The following is a 20,372-nucleotide window of genomic DNA, read 5'->3' as shown; positions in this document are numbered from 1 at the left end:
TGATATAAAATTAATATTATTAAATTAGCCGCTGAAAATATCTTTATAAAATATGTATTTAAATGTATAAATATTGGTATTATTTTTATAAATCTAGTTAAATTTAAAACATTTAATCAACGTAAGAGAGATGCAGAGATGCTTCTTGGGGTCTGTTTGGTTCAGCTTTTTTTGACCAGCTTTTCTGAAAATCTGGTTGTAAGGAGAATCTGGCTGTGGGAAGAATCTGATTATCATTACGATTACGTGTGGAGTAAGATAAAGTTGTTCATAGTACTCAGGATCTAGAAAGTGATGGATTCCTACTATTACAACGACTTAACCGATTATGTGTTTATATTGATTTTGGATGGTTTTTGTCCCAACGAATTTTATAGAAGCTGGCTGAAAAGCTAAGCGTTTGGCAGTCCGCAGCAGCTTTTGGTGGCCAGAAGCTGCTAGAAGCCGAAACAAATAGGGCCTTGGTATGTACACCAAACGCTTTCCACGGGCCTGGAAAGTGGGCCAAGCGGTACTGGACGGCTTTCCACGGATATGATAAGTGGGCCCGGACTGCTGAACTGGACCTGGACGGATTCACCGTTGGGCTGGTCTGCCACGGAGTTTAAAAAGCCTTGATGTGTCCGTCTCCGTCATGAAGACAAACATTCACCGAGCCGACCGTTGCCTTCCCCCCAACTCCCAGCCCCAGCGTCAACTGACTACACTCGCTGACTCGCTCCCCCGGTTCCCCTTCTCTGCTCGCCATCTTTTGCTCTCCGCTTGGCTCGTCAATCACCTCCTACGCTCCACACGCCGCCGGCGACTACAACTGCTTCTGCCGTGGGTGAGGACCGACCATTCCCATCTATCCCTGTCCCTCTTCCCCTCTCCAAACCTTTTTGACAAACCCTAACTATGGCATGCATTCTTGATTTCGCGGGGATTTTTAGTTACAGAGAAGAAGGGTTTGGGGAGAAGACAACCTAAATCAATTGGATCTGGGAGTATCAGATCTAAAAAGGCATGTGTTCTTTCCTTCACTCCTCTTAAGGGTGTTTGAATGCACGAGCAAATAGTTAGTGGCTAAAATTAGTTGAGATATCCAAACAACCTAGCTAATAGTTCAGCTATTAGCAATTTTTGGTAAATTAGTTAATAGTTAGGTAGCTATTTGTTAGCTAGCTAATTCCACTAACAATTTTTAGCCAACTAACTATTAGTGCATTCAAACACCCCGTTATTTGAGCCCGCTGGTATTTTCTTAGTGCATTATTTCCCTTTTCACAGTTTAATATCTGCTCTAGACATCGATTCCGTGAAATTCTAGGAGATTCGTACACGAATTATATTTGAAATTTAGGACTTTTGTACTTGGTGCAGTGAGAAGTTAGATATTCTATCGAATTAGGCAAGGACATCAATGTCGAACAGCGAAATTTTAGGCCCCGATAGTTGATGTGGCACTATTTCCAATGCAAACGTTAATAGATTTACAATGTAGTGAGCCTCACAGTTGAACCCCATGATTCATAAAACAGTTTCATAGTAAAAGTATCATATGTTGTTTGTGCTTGGGGCGAGCAGCTCACAGGCACTCTACCAATATCAAATAAAAAGCACTTGATGCCTGATAATTTGAGAAAGGTGCATGCTTTTCCATAGAATCATTATTTTCCCTGTTTTCTAGCACTCACAACTTCCTCCTATATTGACTGATACATGTGTCCTCTTCAATTGGCACAGGATTCCATTTCTATTACTTGTAGTCTCTTTCTGTTCTTATATGAGTGGTAACTTGGTTCATGCTAGTATGCTTTGTAAGTTCTGCATTTTGATAATATATTATTATTTGGATCTATCATCTGTCAGATGGAATCGATTTATAATTTGATTATATAATCCTATGACAGTTAGGGAAGCCAAAAGAACATCCTTCCGTTTTTAGTTTGTTATAGGCTATTTATGTACAGTTGCAGTGTGATATTGCCTGATTTTCTAGACGGGATGTGCGATTTGATGTTCTTGGGCTTGAGTTTCAGCTAATCTAGACTAGAGGCTGGCGCTGGTCCAAGTGCTTTGATGATAACTCTCAAGGCTCTTCCCCATGGGAAGTGCTATTATGTAACCTGTGTTAGATTGCTCTGCCACCAGGCGTATACTTTTGCTACATCAAATTTCAGAATCTTTCTCTGTAAGATATAATGCACATCTGCAGCAGTTGTGCTTTTCCCGTTAGTTAATTCGGTTGAAATGTTCAGTCTGTCTTAAATTAGCATCTGCTTAGCACATTCAAAATCTTTTTTCAGTTTATGTACATCTAAATAGTGCAGGGAAGTTGTTACGTAGTGTTTCTATATTCTGAGTATCTCCCTATTATGGTCGCTAGATCGGTGAGGGATTGGAGAGGGGTATCGATGGGCAGGAACGCCGGCCGGAGGCCTCTGCCCACGGTCGAGCAAGAGGAGGGTTTCTCCCTTCTAATTCTTACCTGCTTTATTTCTCATCCATTGATTACATAAATAGGCCGGTTGGCGCTGCCCCTATCTAGCTAGAGATCCTTATCTCCTAAAAACTCTCAACAAACTACTAACTGATAACCTTCCTAGATAATCTCAACTAATCTCCTAAATAATCTCAACTAATCTTCTAATCTTATCTCTAACTATCCTTATCTAATCCCCATTGAGGGCCCATGGCTGCTGCTACCGTAGCCCCTCCGTGGGCCTCCTTAGGCCCTGACACTACACCCCTCCTGGACAAGCAGCTCGCCCTCGAGCTGCCGCATAACGGATGCTCAAAGACCGAGTCTACTTGACCCAAAACCAAACACATAGAAGACAAGCCTTTTACATCTCGGCTTATCTTATTATTTCGAATCTGATTTTTTTACCCCATAAGATAAGGCGGACATGCACGTGTGCAGCCACCTGGATCCCATGGACGCCATCTGCACGAAAGGGGAGCACATGGATCATGGATGGGCACCTGAAATAGGTCGCAACAATAACCAGCGGAGGCGCCCTCGTGGCGACCGGTAGCGGAATGTGGTGGCGCTAAATAGTGCGCCCTTGTTGATGACGAGGTGAGTGCCTTCCCTAACGCCGCTGTCGTAGAGTTGAAGTTCGTCGCCCGCGGGACATGTATCATGCTCGCACTTCGAGATAGCGGCCTGGTGCCACTGCTGATGGCCGTCCGACAGGGTGAGGTCGCGCCAACGTGTGCCGAGGTTAACCGTCACCAAGGCTGCCTCGAGCATCTGCCGGCGCATCTCCCGCACTTTCTGTCGTGCAAGGAAGCCACGAGTAGCAGCTTGTATGCCCATAGCCGCCGACGTCCGGAGCCGTGCGGACAGCGCCAGCTGGTATTGCTCATGTTGCACTGCTGCCTTGATTTGCAGCAACCCTTGCTCAACCTTCTGGAGCGTGGCTTGCATCTTTGTGAGATCAGCCCTTATGTTGGTCCACAAATCTCCCATCGATGGAGCTGGTGATTGCTGAGTCGTGGCTGCCCCTAGTGGCGTCGCCCATGGGGACGGAGACGCCGTCAACGAAGATGATGTGATGAAATTTGGCGTTGTCCCTGGGGATGGGCACGCCGGCGTCCAGGATGTGGTGATAAAATTGGCAGACGATGCTGCCCATGGAGATAGGGACGCCGGTTGCCAGGATGGCGTGACGAAGGTGGCATGCGGCGCAGCCCATGGAGATGAGGACGTCGGTTGCCAGGACGGCGTGACGAAGGTGACATGCGGCGTTGTCCATGGAGATGGGGACGCCGATTGCCAGGATGACGCCGCGAAATTGGCAGCAAAAGCCATGGGATCAGATCGAAACCCAAGCTAGCCGATACCAGATCGAAACCCAAGGTGAGGGATTGGAGAGAGGTATCGATGGGCAGGAACGCCGGCCGAGGGCCTCTGCCCACGGTCGAGCAAGAGGAGGGTTTCTCCCTTCTAATTCTTGCCTGCTTTATTTCTCATCCATTGATTATATAAATAGGCCGGTTGGCTGCCCCTATCTAGCTAGAGATCCTTATCTCCTAAAAACTCTCAACAAACTACTAACTGATAACCTTCCTAGATAATCTCAACTAATCTCCTAAATAATCTCAACTAATCTTCTAATCTTATCTCTAACTATCCTTATCTAATCCCCCTTGAGGGTCCATGGCTGCTGCTACCGCAGCCCCTCCGTGGGCCTCCTTAGGCCCTGACACTGCCCCTTACGAATCAATTTAAATCCAGTCAGGTTTTCATCAAGGTAGAAAAAGAAACTTTTCTGTCCGGTCATGGCTTTCCCAACTGCAGCAGCTGTTTTGCTTAATGAGAACATGCAGATTCATAAAGGTGAGATTATTTTCCCTGAAAACTATTTTGCGACTATGGAGTTTCATGAAACATATAACCATCCTGTTCATGTTCAGGAAACAGGGTTGATGCACCAAGTGCCAAACCACTGAAATCATCAGCCAAACCTGAGAGAAAGGCTCTTCAGGATGTGTCTAACATTCCTAAAGGCACTGCTTTAAAGAACAGATCCACAGTCAAAGAGGGGTCCGCCTTGAAAGAAAGGCCTGCACTCCACAATGTGTCTAACAACCTCAAAGAGAGGTCCATCCTGAAAGAGAGGCCTCCTCTTCAGGATGTGTCTAACACCCGCAATGAGAGGTCCATCCTGAAAGAGAAATCTGCCCTGTGTAGCCATGAAGCTATTAAGAACCCAGTGAATATTTTTGCTGATGACGAAGAGACCAAAGGGTGCCATGAATGGGCTAAGGATGGGATGGAGGGCACTCACTTCACTGGAAATGATTCTCAGAAGTTGGATAAAGATGTGCAACACAAACGTAAGAGTCAATTACTCTTTTTGCTTCTTTAATACGCAGGGTGGTATATTTTTATAGCTGCATATGGCTAATCATGCATCTGATATAGGTATCAAGAAGAAAGTGGCAAAAGTTACGTCAGCATTGTATGGCTGGTCACATGAGGTATATGGTCATGTGATGTTTATGGCTATGGTATGTCACCTAATAGTACATTATTTCACAATTAATTCAGGGTGTCTGTAAGGACCAAGTACTTTACAAGAGATTTAGACGATAAATCGATATTACTTTTGAAATAGTCATGTCTTTTTCTATAAGACTCACGTGTGAATTCAAACCAGGCAAACAGAACTTATTATTCTTAAATAGGAATTGGAAAAGTATATCTTCTTGCTATTTGGTTGCTTAGTTGTCCTAAGTGATACAGATATACAATGGTTCTTACATGGCTAGAATTACAGGTTAGCCAGTAAAATTTTTATCACGTAGGTTTCCAGTGCAGCGTAGTGTGTTACATAATACTTTGACTTAGTATGTTCTGTTAGCCATAAGCAAGGAAGAGGAACTTGGGGCGATAAATTTCACTTGTTCTTCACTTGTGCTAGCTGAAGTTGATTGATAGATTGACTAGAAGAGCTTAATTTTGATGCTTCATCCATTTTTAGCATGAACTATATCATGTCTTGTATCATGTAAGGTTATATGCTATGGACTGATGAGCTTGATGTTGTTGCGGGTAATAATTATTTTGACAAGATAGCTGCTGAGATTCAGGAGTGGGCACTTTATTTGCAGCATTTGTTTATCAAGAAGCATATTCTGAAATGTAAAGTGACTATGAATAATTAGTTAATTACCCTATTTCTAGATGTTGGATTTTTTTTAATTGGCAGTAGTAGTACTAAAGGATACTGCTTATCTATGGATATGGACATCTTGTCCTGGTTTAGAGTTTTCCTTTTATGTCACCTAACAATATATTGTGGCATCAGAAGAAGTCTTGCACATCTTAGGCCTTGTTCGGTTATTTGCATTCCATGTGGATTGGAGGGGATTAATAACTGTTTTAAGTTTAAACCTATGTGTAAATCATATGATTTATTCCTGCTGGTATATACCTCCATTTTTTATAGGCTATCTGATTCATTTGAACTCTAAACTTAATGCAAATAATCAACATAAGTGGAGGAATAATATTCCTCAAAACAGCATTTCTTGACTTCTCCATTTTCTCTACTCATTATTAAACCAAAAATGTGTTATAATCTGTCTCTTTATGATTTAGTAGGTTCCCAAGTTTTCTGAAGAATCGAAAGAGCTGGAGCTGGAACCAGAGATTCTTCCAGACATCACTAGGTGTATGTCTACCTCAGGCAAGAGGGATGATGCACCAAGCGCCAAACGGCTGAAGCCTAAGCTTCAAGAACCGAAGGCTCTTCAGGTTCAGGATTTGTCTAACACTGTCAAAGGGAGCCCTTCTCTGTGCAGCCATGAAGCTGTGAAGAACCCAGTGAAAATATTCACTGTTGAAGAGACCAAAAAGTGTCATGAATCGGCTAATGATGTGTCGGAGGGCACTCACTTCACAGGAAATGATCGTCAGAAGCTGGATAAGGATGTGCAAGGCAAGCGTAAGAATTTAAATGTTGTGATTGCTCTCTGGTTTCTTCAGTGAGCACATGGTTTCTTCTCTTCGAATTGTTTCAGTTTACTTAAATGTAACAGACACTTTCCCATGCAGGTGACAAAACACAGCTGGTTGAAGATTCTCCTACTGATGATGAGCTTGACGACTACCCATTTTTGGACAACAGTCCTGTTAAGTTTGAGCTGAAAGATGAGTCAGTGATTCCAGATATTGGAGCAATCTGAAGTGATAGTGTTTGTGCGATTGTTCTGTAGCAATCTATGTAGTACGATGTTTAGTACATGTTGTTTGTTCTGTAGCAAACTATGTAGTTTGAGCTGAAAGATGAGTCAGTGCCTCATCGGGTACTTTTGAGTACCGTAGCGGTTGTCAAGTTTCATGCTCTCCTGAAACATCCTTCGCAACTCGCAAGTGAAACTCTGGTTTATGCCCTGAATCAGCTGCTGAATAAGCTAATGATTGCATGAGTATCCGTTGATGCATAGTAGTGAAAGGAATGGCTAAGAGGGAGTGAATTAGTTTTTTTTTAATTTTGCTCAAATCTATGTTTTCAGTTTTCAGCTAATGATTGCATGAGTATCCGTTGTACATGTGCTCTAATTGTTCACATGTACAACTATGTTTATAACTAAGTGTTGCTATCTCGTTCTATTTCTATCACCTACTAGTCTATAACTAAGCTAGAAGGTAGAGCATGTAACCAAGGTAACGATATAAATGCATTGAAATATGATAGATATACGAACTCTCATCAATGTGTAGATACTTTTATCGAGATATGGAGAAGCACACAAGCTTTTTACTAGTTTCCATTGGAGCCCCACATGAAGGTTAAGCTTTCGATCATATAACTTCATAGATATCCTTGAGTCTTCTTCACGTGCAAGTGAAATACGGTTTCGGTCTCTCTTGGATGCTCCTTGTCGTCTCCACTATCGAGCTTCTGGCTAAATTACCGCAGATCTAGTCCCTCCAATACACAGTAGTGGTCACACTATACGCAGTTGGTGCGACCTTGCCAGATTAACAGTCCCTCTCGGTACAACTATAATAGTGCGTGCAAGCACCAAAGATTTTATGATATATAACATCACTTCTAATCGCTAGGCATAACCTAAGCAAGCACTAATACAACGATCTAACTAACCTAATCACTTTGTAAAACACCTATGCCAATCACCGAGTGATCTTTGAACATTTGAGGGTCAAGATGAATGGAGTCTCAATTCACTAGCTATGTTTCTTAGCTCCTACGCCTCTCAAATGGCCAGTGGGGGTCTTATATATAGTCATCATGTCTAATACTAACCATTGAAAGGAGTGCATAAATTTTGCATACTCACCGAACTCTCTAATGCACCCATCGAACACGTTCGATGCGTGTCCATGCCAGCTAACAGTTGAAACGAGCCATTGCGATCGTTGAGCATGGGGTATCCGGTATGGTGATCGGTGTGACATCCAAGAGGGATGTCTGATGCACCAGATATGTACTCTGTCTGATGGGGTATCTGAAAATCCGATGTTACACCAGATATCTCTAATGCATTGTGGACTTCCCCAAACATGTTGTAGATCTCACCGAGTGCTTATTGTCTCGCTCAGTGAACACCTGCGTGTTCGGTGTACTCTGATTTGTTTAGCTATAGCTTTAGTACACCATATATTATGTCTAGTGCTTTATCCGGTGGGACACTGGACACGTCTGATGCTGTTGAGGAGCATGGTTTTCTTTGTTTCTTCGTGTTTCTTTGTTCGAGCTTTTTTTTATCTTGTGTTTTGGACTCTTGCATGATGTTTCTAGATCTTCAATAAGTCTTCTAATGTCTTGCTTGAGATGTTGATGTTCTAGATCACCATGTTACCTTCGTCCAAGTCCATGCCACATCTTTTGAATTATATCCAAAAATACTAGCAAATAATATTAGTCTAAATAGTTATGTTGTTCATCAAACAACAAGATCCATTAATCAAATGAGTCGTAATCTATTTTCTTTACAGTCTCTCTAATTTCGGTGACTGAGTATAACACAACCAAAACAAGCAAAATAAAATACCAAACTTGTAAAATATAATCTACTTTGGTCTATTAAATTCTCCTTTAGAATCAAATATTAAAAAGGAAGACATTAAAGCACCAGAAAGGGTCAAATTTCCTTAAGCATTCTCCTTCTTTATAAAACATTTCCTATTTTTAGAGAACAATCTCCCCTTTGGAAAAAATAAATTTTCATTTAAGGAGAGGACCACAAGGAATTTGATTTATTGTATTATGTAGACTAGACTCCCCCTATATGTATACATGCATATGATGAAAATAGTATTCTATTGAAAATAAAATAAAATAAATTATATACATAGTAGTGGGGGTAAAAACAAATAAAGATTATATTTTAATGTATATAATGACATGAGAAAGCATTTTAAAAGATGCTAAAGGATTACGATACTAATATAACAGATACTAATAGAACTTGATACTAGTGTTTATGATACCAACTGAGAAATTGTACCACTTGTAGATGTAACATATTGCATTTCTCTGAGAATTCTATTTTCCTTCAATAAAACTACCACATACATGATAAACTTGCAAAAGTGTTAATCTTAAAGATACCAATTTATAGTGACCTTCCTTAAAAGTGTGGAATACTTGTAGAGACATGCACTTATATTTTTAAGATCAAGATACTACAAGGAAGTATCATTACTTGTGATATTTAGGAGTATGTCAACTATAATTTGGACTTTGGCACATATACAATAAATGATACCATTAGTAGAGTCTAATAATCACTTGTAGATACCATTTAAAATAGTTTTTGATGAGTCATGTGCCATGCTTCTAATTACTTTAAACCACATATGTTTGTTCTATGAGTATGAGTGAAACGGAGCAATCATGTCATATGATTGTTCTAGTGTATGCACGTCTAATTATTATCTCTACTACTCCTTATGTCTTTAGTGTAGGCGTCCACAATTGCTTTGTTCTGCCATCGCGTGTTCCGCCCGCAATTCCCCTCCCCGCGCCCGCAGTCCCCGCCGCCGTCGTCGCGGCCGCAGCCGAGCACAGCCGCCGCGCCCGCAGTCCCCAAATCGGTCGCGCCCGCAAAGCTGCAACGCCCGCAAATCCGCCGCGCCAATAACGCCCGCAGTCCCCGCCGCCGTCCTCGCGGCCGCAGCCGAGCACAGCCGCCGCGCCCGCAGTCCCCAAATCGGTCGCGCCCGCAAAGCTGCAACGCCCGCAAATCCGCCGCGCCAGCAACGCCCGCAAATCCTCTCCCCAGCAATGCGCTGCCACCCTCGCGGCGCCCCAATAGCTGGGCATCGCCAACACCCTGGCCGCACACGATGAGGCAACCGGCCAAATTCTCGCCTCCGCCGGCCCATTACGCGTCGCCCGCGCCCTCGCTGCCGACGTTTGGCTATCTGCACTCGCGGTTTAGCGGCGAGACTACACCAATGAGCATATCGCAGGCGGGAGGTGGCAGGGGCCCTATGCACCAGCACCATCGGAACCTGTCGGAACCCAGTAGGGCCTTCATGTTTCCTCCACCTTCGCCAAAAAATCTGCGAGGGGAGGCAGGGAGGCAGGAGTCACCTACAGAGACCAATCGGTCGTTCAAGAGGGCAGATGACATCTGCATGGGAGATCTCTATGCAAACTTGTCGTCTGGTTATAAGGTGATTTTACTGCATTTTGTCCATATTAAAACTAGGTGATGATGTCTGTGTGCTCAGATGAAAACATAGGGTATGCAGAAGTATCATATTCGAACTACTCCGTACTACTTAGTAAGACCTTCTATTAGTTTATATGATAGTGCATTGAGTAGCGAAGGACGACTGTTTTTTTATCCTCATCAGAAAGACTCGTGGATAAAATATTGTGTGTTAAACTACCTGGCATACTGTTCATTCTGTTATCTCTTTCAGCTTGTTTGGGAATTGTGAACCTTAAGATTTAGTTAGTGTGTTCAGCCATTGGAGCTTCAATTTAAGGGCAGGCATTTTTCGTTGGAAGCTATTTTTTCAGTATTTTTCTTTACCTGGAAAGTTTGACAGGGGTTTCTGATTCGTTTAGATGAAGATAAGGATTCAATAGTCACTGCTACTTTTAGAAATTAAAGAAACATAAGCCCACTGAGGGCTTGTTCCGTTAGGGTGGATTGAGGGGGATTGGAGGGGATTAAATCCTTCCCTATTCAATTTTCAGGTCCTGAAACGACAGACAAACAGTTGAGGCTGACTACTGTTGCCAAAACTGCATTATGCCAAAGATAGTCGGCGCTAAACTTGTAGCAGCATCTAGGTGTCTAACAACTGAACTATAACAGCATAAGCCTTTGTTGTCTTATCTTCTTGGAATTGGTTTTGATATTTCTAGGATACTTAGTGCCTTATTATGGAAAATCTTGTCATTTCTTCTTTTCCAAATGTTTTACCATGCGTAGATGATAGGCCCACTAAATTATTGCAATCATTTTTTAGATATTTAGCCACCGTGAACTATTAATTGAATCCAGTAAGTTTATTATATATGCATTTTATTTAGGAACAACTTAAACTAAACAGACAGCTATGGACATGATGCATTTGCATAGTTTGAGTGCTTAGCCAGGCTTCCCTTTGGCTTGTAAGGTCTGGAGACCGGAGAGACGATGAATTTGAACTGCCAAATATGACAAAGTGGCTGTACTCTTTTGCCGTTGGATGTTTCATTTGGCATGTACTTCTATACTCTATTTGACTCCAAATAAAAGTCCATATGTACTCATGAACAAGAATTATAATGTAGTGCATAATATTGCCTAATCAATAAACATTATAAGGTAGGTGATTTGCATGTTAGGTCAGGTGAAGGGAATAATAGGAAACATTACAAAAGACACTGTTGCATTTGTATTTCTAGAATATTAAGGAAAAGTTGATGGACTTGTATTCAAGAATAATGATTACAAAGATGCACTGATATTAGAAACGTTTTGACTTTTTTTTTTCTTCCAAACTAAGCCGATGTTATTTTTCATTGCTTCACAGATCCACACTAAGGAAACAATAGGTTGAGTGTGTCTTTCTCTCCATAACCTTTGCTTTTTCATATATTTGTCCTTCCTTGGTAGTTTCGTACCAGAATACCTTTTGTGACTGGTTGCCAAATTTGCATCCTAAAAAATACCTTTAGATTATCATATAATTATACTTCTGAAAGGTTCTCAAAGCTTGATGATTTTTAGTGTGGGAATGTCATCTTTTCGGAAAGAGAAACACCCCCATACAAAGCAACATCTCCGCCATCAACGCCCTCCTCCCCCTCCGCTCAGCTCCTCCTCGCCCTTTCGTCGTCTCCGTGATCTGCTCTGCCATCAACGCCCTCCTCCCCCTCCGCTCAGCTCATCCTCGCTCTTTCGTCGTCGCCGTGATCTGCTGCCTCCATCAACGCCCTCGTATTTGGAATATAGACGGAGGGGCTGCTATGGTAAACAAGACACATATGGTGCCACCTAAATAAAATTTTTGTTTCTGGTTATATTTGTCCCTGACATGTCAAGAGATTAGCGTTGGGTTGCAGTCATGCGATGTTTAAGTCTCCGAGAAGGCAAGAAGTCATTGCCATCATTGCACAGATCTCAAAAGTGAGAGGTAGTTGTTGCCAAAAGATGGGAAATAGATGTATTTTTCATGAAAAAAGGGTATGGATAATTTTTGTATATGATGATTACGTAGATTGGCCCGTAATTTATATTGTGTGGTTTCTGGTGCACCTAGGTTGGCATATGAACAGTTTGTGTTTTGTGATATATTTCACCAAAAGGAATCAGGATGGAGAGACTGCTCATTTTGTGGCAAGGTGAGGTGGTGACCCAAGCCTGCAAATTCTGCGATGAGATCCTCTGCAGTTGAGTGTAGTCTGAGTCCGCGGTGACTTTGTCACTCATGCGGTCGACTGCAGAGGAATCGATTCTGCAAATTCTTGTGATGCCACAGTGTTCTTATGAAACTCTACTGTTTCAGCGCCTCCATTGTGGATGTGTTGCTTCAAAGAACTCCTATGATCTACTTGACAGTGGAGGAATTAAATGTGTCACTTGTATGAAAAATTCAGTAGCTCAGTTTGTAAGTCCCTTTTTGTCACATTATTCACCTTTACTTTTCAAATATTCTGATTATATATTTTTACAGGCTTCTGGCCAAGTGGTTCCAAAGCTTTTTCCATGTCCAAACAATCTGCTGTTTTTTGGTAAAAGCGACGAGTTATTGTCAAGTAGAAAATTTGGACAACCACCCTCTCTTATGTTGGATTCCAGAAATGATGATATTGCTATTGTAAATAAGAGTAATCACTTGTTCATGGTAAGCGGCATAGAGGCTGGACAGAGCAGTAACATCTTGAGACAAAAAGAGATAGAGAATGGTCCAAGGCAGATTAAATGGGAACAACCAACCCTTAATATTGGGGACATGGGAAGACCTTTACTAACTAGGTCTCAAAGTGCATTAGAGTCACCTCAGTGTACTCGAAGAGATGACAATAAGGATCCAACTACAGATAGCACAACAAGTGAATCGTTTCCAGAGGCATGTCTGAGCATGAACCTAGGTATTGCAAACAATGGAAACAGGATGGAGGCTACTTCAACAGCGGAAAGACCTATGCTATCGCCAACGACAGCCATTGCTGAAGGAAGAGATCTTGCCACTGCACTGTCCCCCCACAAAGGGCTCGGCATTTCCCGACCAGACCACCAAGGGTTGGTGAGGGTGCAACTTTTGATCCAACTAGAGACATGTTTCCGCATCTTCGTGTTGCTAGACCACCTGCTGAAGGAAGGGGTCGCAATCAATTACTTCCTCGGTATTGGCCAAGAATAACAGACCAAGAGCTGCAACAAATATCTGGAGAGTATCCTTGATAAGGTCTCCATACATTTGAAATCGTCAACTTCATGGTGACATTGATCTCAGACATTTAGTAACTTATACATCAAGGCTCTAGAATAGCTCATTAGGCTTAAACACGTATAATATGGTGCATAAATTTCTTGTGTAACAGATATAGTTTTTCTTTTATCTTCCTTGACTATATTTTGCAATTTCAAATTCCACAGTCGTTCCATTGTTCGAGAAGGTCCTGAGTGCGAGTGATGCAGGCCGCATAGGGCGCCTTGTTCTTCCAAAAGCTTGTGCCGAGGTAACTTTAACATTTGTTTGGCTTCCTTTTCATAATTTAAGCATGTTTTTATTGTATATTGCCGATTGCCTGATTTATCTTCCAAAAGTTGTTTGGAAGGAACATCAAAAGCATTTGACTTTCCTCCTGTCCGGATTTTACAAAAATAAACATGTTATTATCCTGGATCAGAGTCTACATATATACCATCCATGTATGAGAAACCATATTTGAAGGGGATCGTCATCCTGTACATCGTGTATATTGTTAGAGTATATTTGGTAGTTTAGATATTGTGTCTCGTAGACTGCCATATGTGTTAATATTTGGTAGTTTAGATGTTGTGTCTCATAGTTTGACATATGTATTCGTGGGTTGTCTTATCTTCTAAGTAATGCTATATAAACTGTCTAAAGGGCTCAATGCAATACATTCATCCAATTACACCAATTCTATTCTCCTCCGTATGTTGACATGGAAGAATGAGGCAATTAGATAAGGATATTTGTTAGCTTTCTCATTATTGTCTGAGTCTTTAATCGTAGCAGTAAAAGTTTTGGCACGCTATTATTTTAGTTATTATGATCTGAACAACCCGTTTTATATAGGGAGCTCGTGGCAAATGCATCCTCACAACAGGACGATGGAGCTCAAGGCGTCAAGTGGTGGCTCACTCGGACTCGCGCTCCTCTGCAAGACACTGTTCCCCATGAGGGTTTCCATTACCATTGCGCTCGCATCGCCTGTCACTAGAGCTCTGAGCCATTAGAGGCTCGTTAATTTATGTAAATTTATGTTTTGTTGCAATGCACGGGCACATACCTATAAGATACTAAGATCGAAGATAATATATATATCGTTTGTTTTCAAGTATTACCTAACACTATCTAGATGTACATAAGTTACCATGATATTATGTCTCCGTTGCAACACACGAGCATTCACCTAGTTCAAAATGAAATGCATAGTAAAAACTAGCCATAAAAAGTAAACTAGATCAGGGGCGAAACCAGCCGGGAGATGTGATCGTACTAGTCGATCTATGGGCTGTTAGAAGAGACGGTTGGGCCAAAAAATTGAGAGGTGAATAAGAGTTTTCTAGGGCTAAGCGCGGGGCCAAGGCTGGGTGGCCAGAGGCTAGTATACACCCCTGAACTGGATACCATATGAAAAATAAGCATATAAGAAAGGTAAAATCTTTGACGCGGTTTGAAAAATGAGTTTTGACCAACCATTTATTATGGAAAAAATACCGGGAGCGTGGTATCATCTTATATTGACATATTATCAATATGACCAAACCAAAGTTCAAAAAGTTTCTGATAGGTAAGAACTAATCTGAACTATATGGAGGAGATCAAAGCGACACATCTTTCTTTAATCAGAAGGGAGTAGTACTTATGCAAAGGTCAACTACAGCTACAAGAGCATTTTTCATGTCGATGTTTTTATTCTCTCATGAGAAAAATAATAATTTGTGAGCACGGAACTTACCTAGGCTCGCGTAGTGCACGAGCTTTTGTTTGAGTGCTCCGCCCACCTCCGCCCGATTTGGCCCTACTTTTCAGTGGCCGAGGACAAGTTTGGCAGGATTCACAAGTGCTCGTAGCAAATCTACAAAATCCCCAACCGCCTCTCAACAAAGTCTCCCCACGGAGGTACACAGCTACGCGCAAACCGCGTCTCGCGCGAAGAATCCGCATTTCCCCTTCCCCGCACCGCACCGCACCCAACCCCCGTCGGAGAGAGAGATGGCATCGGTGGCGGAGATGCAGCCCCTCGCGCCGGCGGGGTACCGCCGCGCGCCGGAGATGAAGGAGAAGGTGGAGGCGTCGGTGGTGGACCTGGAGGCCGGGACCGGGGAGACGCTGTACCCGGGGATCTCGCGCGGGGAGAGCGCCCTCCGATGGGGCTTCGTCCGCAAGGTCTACGGCATCCTCGCTGCGCAGCTGCTCCTCACCACCGCCGTCTCCGCCCTCACCGTTCTCCACCCCACCCTCAACGCCACGCTCTCCGACTCCCCGGGCCTCGCGCTCGTGCTCGCCGTCCTGCCCTTCATCCGTAAGCGCCCGTGTTCTCCATCCGGTGTCGGGGTTTGATGTGCTGGGTGGGCAAATCTACTCTTTTCTGGTCATCATCAATTGATTATGGAGATGTGTTGCTGAAACTACTCAAATTGTCGATAAGTTAGGTGAGTTGGTTGGATCCAGATTCTAGAGTGGTCGATGCAGTGCTCCTACTAGGTTTTCTCGTTATTTATGATGAATAGCTGTTTGGATCAGGACTTTGCCATATAGATCTTGGATATAGCCGATCCAAGTTGAACCTGAAATCTGCTCAGATTGTTTTTGCTTTGCTACTGGATAGATATTGCCTAAACTAAGGTTCCGTATGGGGCAATTGGCTTCCTAGGTCTAGTACTTTAATTTAGTCACATATTATTTATGCAGGGGAGGATCCATAGGTGTAGGGGGGCAAAGTAGGCCATGCCCCCCCCCCCCCCCCCCTCAATTATCTATAATCTCTTATACCTAATGTACATCTACTGTTAAGTATAGAAAAAAAAAGTTTTGCGTGAGTTAAAACAGTCCTGTTCTTGACCTTATCGTCGAATCTATCTAGTCCATCCGATCTCGTCCTCCTCCCCAACCTAGTCCTTGCATGTATCCAGCCGTCCTCATTCATTCTGACGCTTCTCAAGCCAGTCCGTTCGGATGCCCCCTTCCTGGCGCCCCGCCCTGCTTATCGTCGTCACGACAGTACGGCACTTGCAAGCTCGTCTACTGTGCAGCATAAATGGGCAATAGCACAGGGCATCCAAATTTTTGGCCCCAAATTTTTTAGTTTTCTGAATATAAATAATACAATAGGATAAGGATTGTTTGATATTTTATAAAATAAACTGTTAGCCTTAAAATAGATAGTATGAGCCAACAATATGATAATAGATCAAATATGAAAGGATTGTTCATATAGTTTTCTTCTTTAAACTTCTATCTTGTATTGATATGAAACCTGAATTTAATGCAAAAGTAGTTTTTTTACGGTCTTATTTGATTTTGTCATGCAGTCTTCTTGGCCCTCTATGAATTTTGGTCCTGCGTCCGCCACTGTATTTATGGACACTAAAGGATGTTATTTTGCACTTGTCTCTTGTGTCAGTTTAATAATGTTTATATGATTGCGTACAACTGATATTTGGCAATTCTATCATGGTATTGCAACACGTTATGAGTAGATGATCTCGTTCAGGCTACATGGTAACTTGCCTTGGTCTAACATGTTCTGCATCATGTTACCAACAAGCTTACATGAGCACTATTGTGCTGAAGACATGTTGTTGGACTCGCGGTTGTATTACCAATGATAAAATGGATATTAAATTGGGAGAAGAGAAATGTGTTTTAGTCCTAAAATGTCTCTCAGCTATATTGTGAATTTGATACTAGAAGTATAATGAGGCTCTTTGATGTCAGGTGTTGGAGAACTTCAGTGGGTACATGAATAAGCAGTATATGGAACCAATTGCATCCCTATGAGTTTTTGTTTAGTTAAACCCGTGGCACAACATTAAAATGGGCAAATTGCACAACAAAATTGAGGTTGGATTGGTACCGATTTCTCTTGTTCCAATTTAATATTTTTCTTGACCATTTTTCAACCCAGCCCTAACGTTGCAACATGTTACAAAGTGAAAATGGTCTCACATAGGCGTCCTAGTGGCTGCCTCCATCTAACATGTTTGACCTACCACTTACTGGTAAGTCGATGTGAGGCCGTTATCGTGCTGATAACGTGTTGTGATATCATGGTCATGTTGCTGATGATTCAATGAAAATATAAATTGAAATGAGAGAGAAGCATCGTTGTCCCAAGCTTTATCTCAACTTTATTTATGCTCTTGATATTGCATGTTGACGAGATCCCTGTCCCCCAGTATAAGGGTTACTCTGAATATTATAAGGAGATTCAGAGGTTCCCTTTCCGATAGAAGCAGCAGTTTGTAGCTGGTTGCCTCTAATGGGCCTTAGTTTAGCTAAACTGTTCACCCGGGAAAAACATATTACAGTATTAAGATGATGCCACTTGCAGACTAGTTCCTTAATTCCTTTCTCTCTTGTTCTAGTTTGATTCTATGTGATTGAGTGATTGATTTTCAACTGCCCATTAATGATGTTGCAGCACATTAGTAACATGATAATGGCCTCACATGATTATGACAGCAAGTTGCCGTGATTTAACACATGTTGTATCATGTTAACAGGAAGTTTAGTTGTGTGTTATTTTGCTGATAATCTGGTGTATTATGATCATGTTGCTGATGAAGAAATACTAATGTCAAACTTGGACAGGAGATATGTGATGTAGTACTGTGCTTTATCTCAACGTTTTGTTATTGTTATACTGTTTTATTTATCGACAGTGAAACCTGCTTCTCTGTCGAATTGGAATTAGCAATAGGAGTCGCTCCTAAGTTGTAATTGGCCTGAGTTTAGTTACTTTCCCACACAAGAATCCATGTACATCATAAGAGATAATTGCACAATGAAGGCTTAGAAAGAAGGCTGATTCAGCATTTCTGATAGTGAGATTTGTGTTGAGGAATCATTTGAGAATACGAGAAAATAATGGTATCTTGCTAAGGAGGCATGAAACCTAGGTCTCATTTTTCAATTTCAAGGAGCTATCCCTATTATCTTACCCTCTTTGTCGTTCATACATAAAGAGTAGAAGTTGATTGTGGAGTTAGGATAGGGAGGTAGGGGGGACAGCTCTTGAGAATCAGTTGTATACATGCTCCCATCCATTTTCGTTTGCTTGATATTGTTCGTTTGACTTTGACTGATCACTGATCTTGGTTTTGTGTCCAGTGATAATTGTTTGGAGTATTTATTTATGTAGCAAAGAAGTGGCATAGTAGACATGTAATAAAAAATACTTTGCTACCAATCTGTGTTTAAATATATTAGTTTCTCTGGCAGTTAATCAAGAATTAACAGTTAAAAGACAATGATGTCAAGTAAATGAAAAATGTAGGCACTTTAGTAATATGGGTTGACCAATTTTTGGGGTTTGAATTTTTGGTGTGCTGTTTGCCAGGTATACAGGCGTAGGAGAATGTTTTGTTAATGAAAGCAATAGATTTATCTTCCTGTGGATTATGGAGGAAACAGTCTCAGTTATTAATGAAACTATGAAAGCAATAGATTTATCTTCCTGTGTTAATAAGAAGCTGTCCAGTGTCATTGTATCCTCTTAGGTTGTAATACACCAAAATATACCCTTCTCTTTTGCTTAAAATCTGAGCGGAGGGACTCCCGTTCTTGTTATTTTCTAGTATTAGTAGGCTGTTTTTTTTGTGTTCACTAACTTCTTTTCTAATATTTTCTGCAGTGATGATCCCATTGTATCATTATCAGCACAAGCACCCACACAATTTCGTTTTCCTGGGTCTGTTCACGTTGTGCTTGAGCTTCAGCATCGGTGTGGCTTGTGCTAACACCCAAGGTCTTTCTTTTTTCTCAAATAGTTTGATTTGTTTCTCTTCTAGATACCTTGTAATTTGTTTTTTTTTGGTCTTGACAACCATTTACTTAATTATCGCAGGGAAAATCGTTCTGGAGGCTTTAGTGCTGACGGCTGGCGTGGTGGTTTCTCTGACTGCGTATGCTTTCTGGGCGTCAAAGAAGGGCAAGGAATTCGGGTACCTGGGGCCTATCCTGTCTTCCGCGCTTACTATCCTCGTCCTAACTAGCTTTCTTCAGGTAATGCCCATCCGCAAATGCTGCTTTGTTACCAGACGAGCAAATCCACTGCTTGCAACAATAAACCTTTATTTGGCTCTGTGTGGAATTCTGCGCTGCAGGTTTTCTTCCCACTGGGACCCGTGTCGGTGGGCTTGTTCGGTGGGCTAGGGGCTCTGGTCTTCTCAGGCTTCATCCTGTACGACACCGAGAACCTGATCAAGCGCCACACCTACGACGAGTACATCTGGGCGTCGGTTGGGCTGTACCTCGACATCCTGAACCTGTTCCTCTCCATCCTGAACATGCTCAGGAGCATGCAATCCGACAACTAGCCTCTTGATCGAACACGGTATACCCCCATGGTAAATGCGGTCCTGTGCTCTGGTTGTTAGAGGACGGGATCGACGTGCGACATATGTATTGTGTGAGCCCACTCGTGTCAACACTGCAAACAATTGTGGTCATGTCACCTTGTATGTTCTTGGTCACTTTTCAAACAATTGTAAGTACCTCATATCGTTTTGCGCTCGTGCTATTCGCGCTAAAAATCACAATGATCCAGTAACAGGTTGTCATCACGGTTTTCTGCACATGATTCATTGGAGATTGGACTATGTAAAGTTGGTTTTCAAAAGGAAAAGGAAAACTGTGGAGAAGTCGGGCAGACGCATATCAAATGTTGTGCTGGGCTTCCGGCCCACCTGACATGGGCAGTCGGTACTGATGCTGCGACCACTGAAGAATGATGGACTGAAAGACTGAATAAAACGCCTCAGCTGTGGGTGTGGGCTCGTTGGCTCCAGCAATCTCCACCGCATAGGCTCGGTCTGCTACACTTCGCAAGAGCGAAAGAAACCATCTTTTCGTGTCCTCTGGTCTCTGGATAGGTCACAGGTGAAGGGACTCCCGCCCCGAGGATGTTACGGCCAAATCAAAGCTAGAGTGCTAGACTTGACGCTAGTGCCCTGTGACGTTGAGATAGCCCCGTCCGTCC

At 42.3% G+C, this 20,372-nt stretch overlaps 2 protein-coding genes and 1 pseudogene across 12 annotated transcripts; all 3 read left to right on the top strand.

Moving 5' to 3' along the window:
* The first annotated feature begins 633 nt into the window (after positions 1 to 633).
* Positions 634 to 6,987, top strand: LOC100276328 (uncharacterized). Of its 10 annotated transcripts, none has more exons than XM_035959497.1 (8): positions 635 to 826; positions 933 to 1,003; positions 1,726 to 1,799; positions 4,226 to 4,327; positions 4,405 to 4,827; positions 4,916 to 5,001; positions 6,098 to 6,434; positions 6,551 to 6,987. In XM_035959497.1, exons 4-8 carry the CDS (start codon positions 4,270 to 4,272, stop codon positions 6,679 to 6,681), a joined length of 1,035 nt encoding a protein of 344 aa, XP_035815390.1. In that variant the 5' UTR covers positions 635 to 826; positions 933 to 1,003; positions 1,726 to 1,799; positions 4,226 to 4,269; the 3' UTR covers positions 6,682 to 6,987. The 10 variants fall into 10 exon arrangements, with proteins under 10 accessions (XP_008647649.1, XP_035815390.1, XP_035815387.1 ...); XM_035959494.1 differs by having other exon boundaries at positions 6,098 to 6,440; XM_008649427.3 differs by lacking the exon at positions 1,726 to 1,799 and having other exon boundaries at positions 634 to 826.
* A 2,810-nt stretch (positions 6,988 to 9,797) lies between these two features.
* LOC100381762 (transcription repressor pseudogene) lies at positions 9,798 to 14,506 on the top strand (annotated as a pseudogene). Its single transcript, NR_159423.1, has 6 exons — positions 9,798 to 12,153; positions 12,230 to 12,311; positions 12,476 to 12,577; positions 12,644 to 13,364; positions 13,570 to 13,652; positions 14,240 to 14,506. The product of NR_159423.1 is annotated as a transcription repressor pseudogene (transcript).
* Positions 14,507 to 15,248: 742 nt separating this feature from the next.
* On the top strand, positions 15,249 to 19,956 carry LOC100283267 (transmembrane BAX inhibitor motif-containing protein 4). The gene is made up of 4 exons (NM_001156405.2): positions 15,249 to 15,692; positions 19,026 to 19,139; positions 19,239 to 19,396; positions 19,498 to 19,956. The coding sequence occupies exons 1-4, from the start codon at positions 15,383 to 15,385 to the stop codon at positions 19,708 to 19,710; spliced, it is 795 nt and encodes a 264-aa protein (NP_001149877.1). The 5' UTR covers positions 15,249 to 15,382; the 3' UTR covers positions 19,711 to 19,956.
* Positions 19,957 to 20,372: the final 416 nt, after the last annotated feature.

Source organism: Zea mays, chromosome 6, assembly GCF_902167145.1.
Source record: "Zea mays cultivar B73 chromosome 6, Zm-B73-REFERENCE-NAM-5.0, whole genome shotgun sequence".
Classification (NCBI taxonomy): domain Eukaryota; kingdom Viridiplantae; phylum Streptophyta; class Magnoliopsida; order Poales; family Poaceae; genus Zea; species Zea mays.
This window is presented reverse-complemented; position numbering and strand designations above follow the sequence as displayed.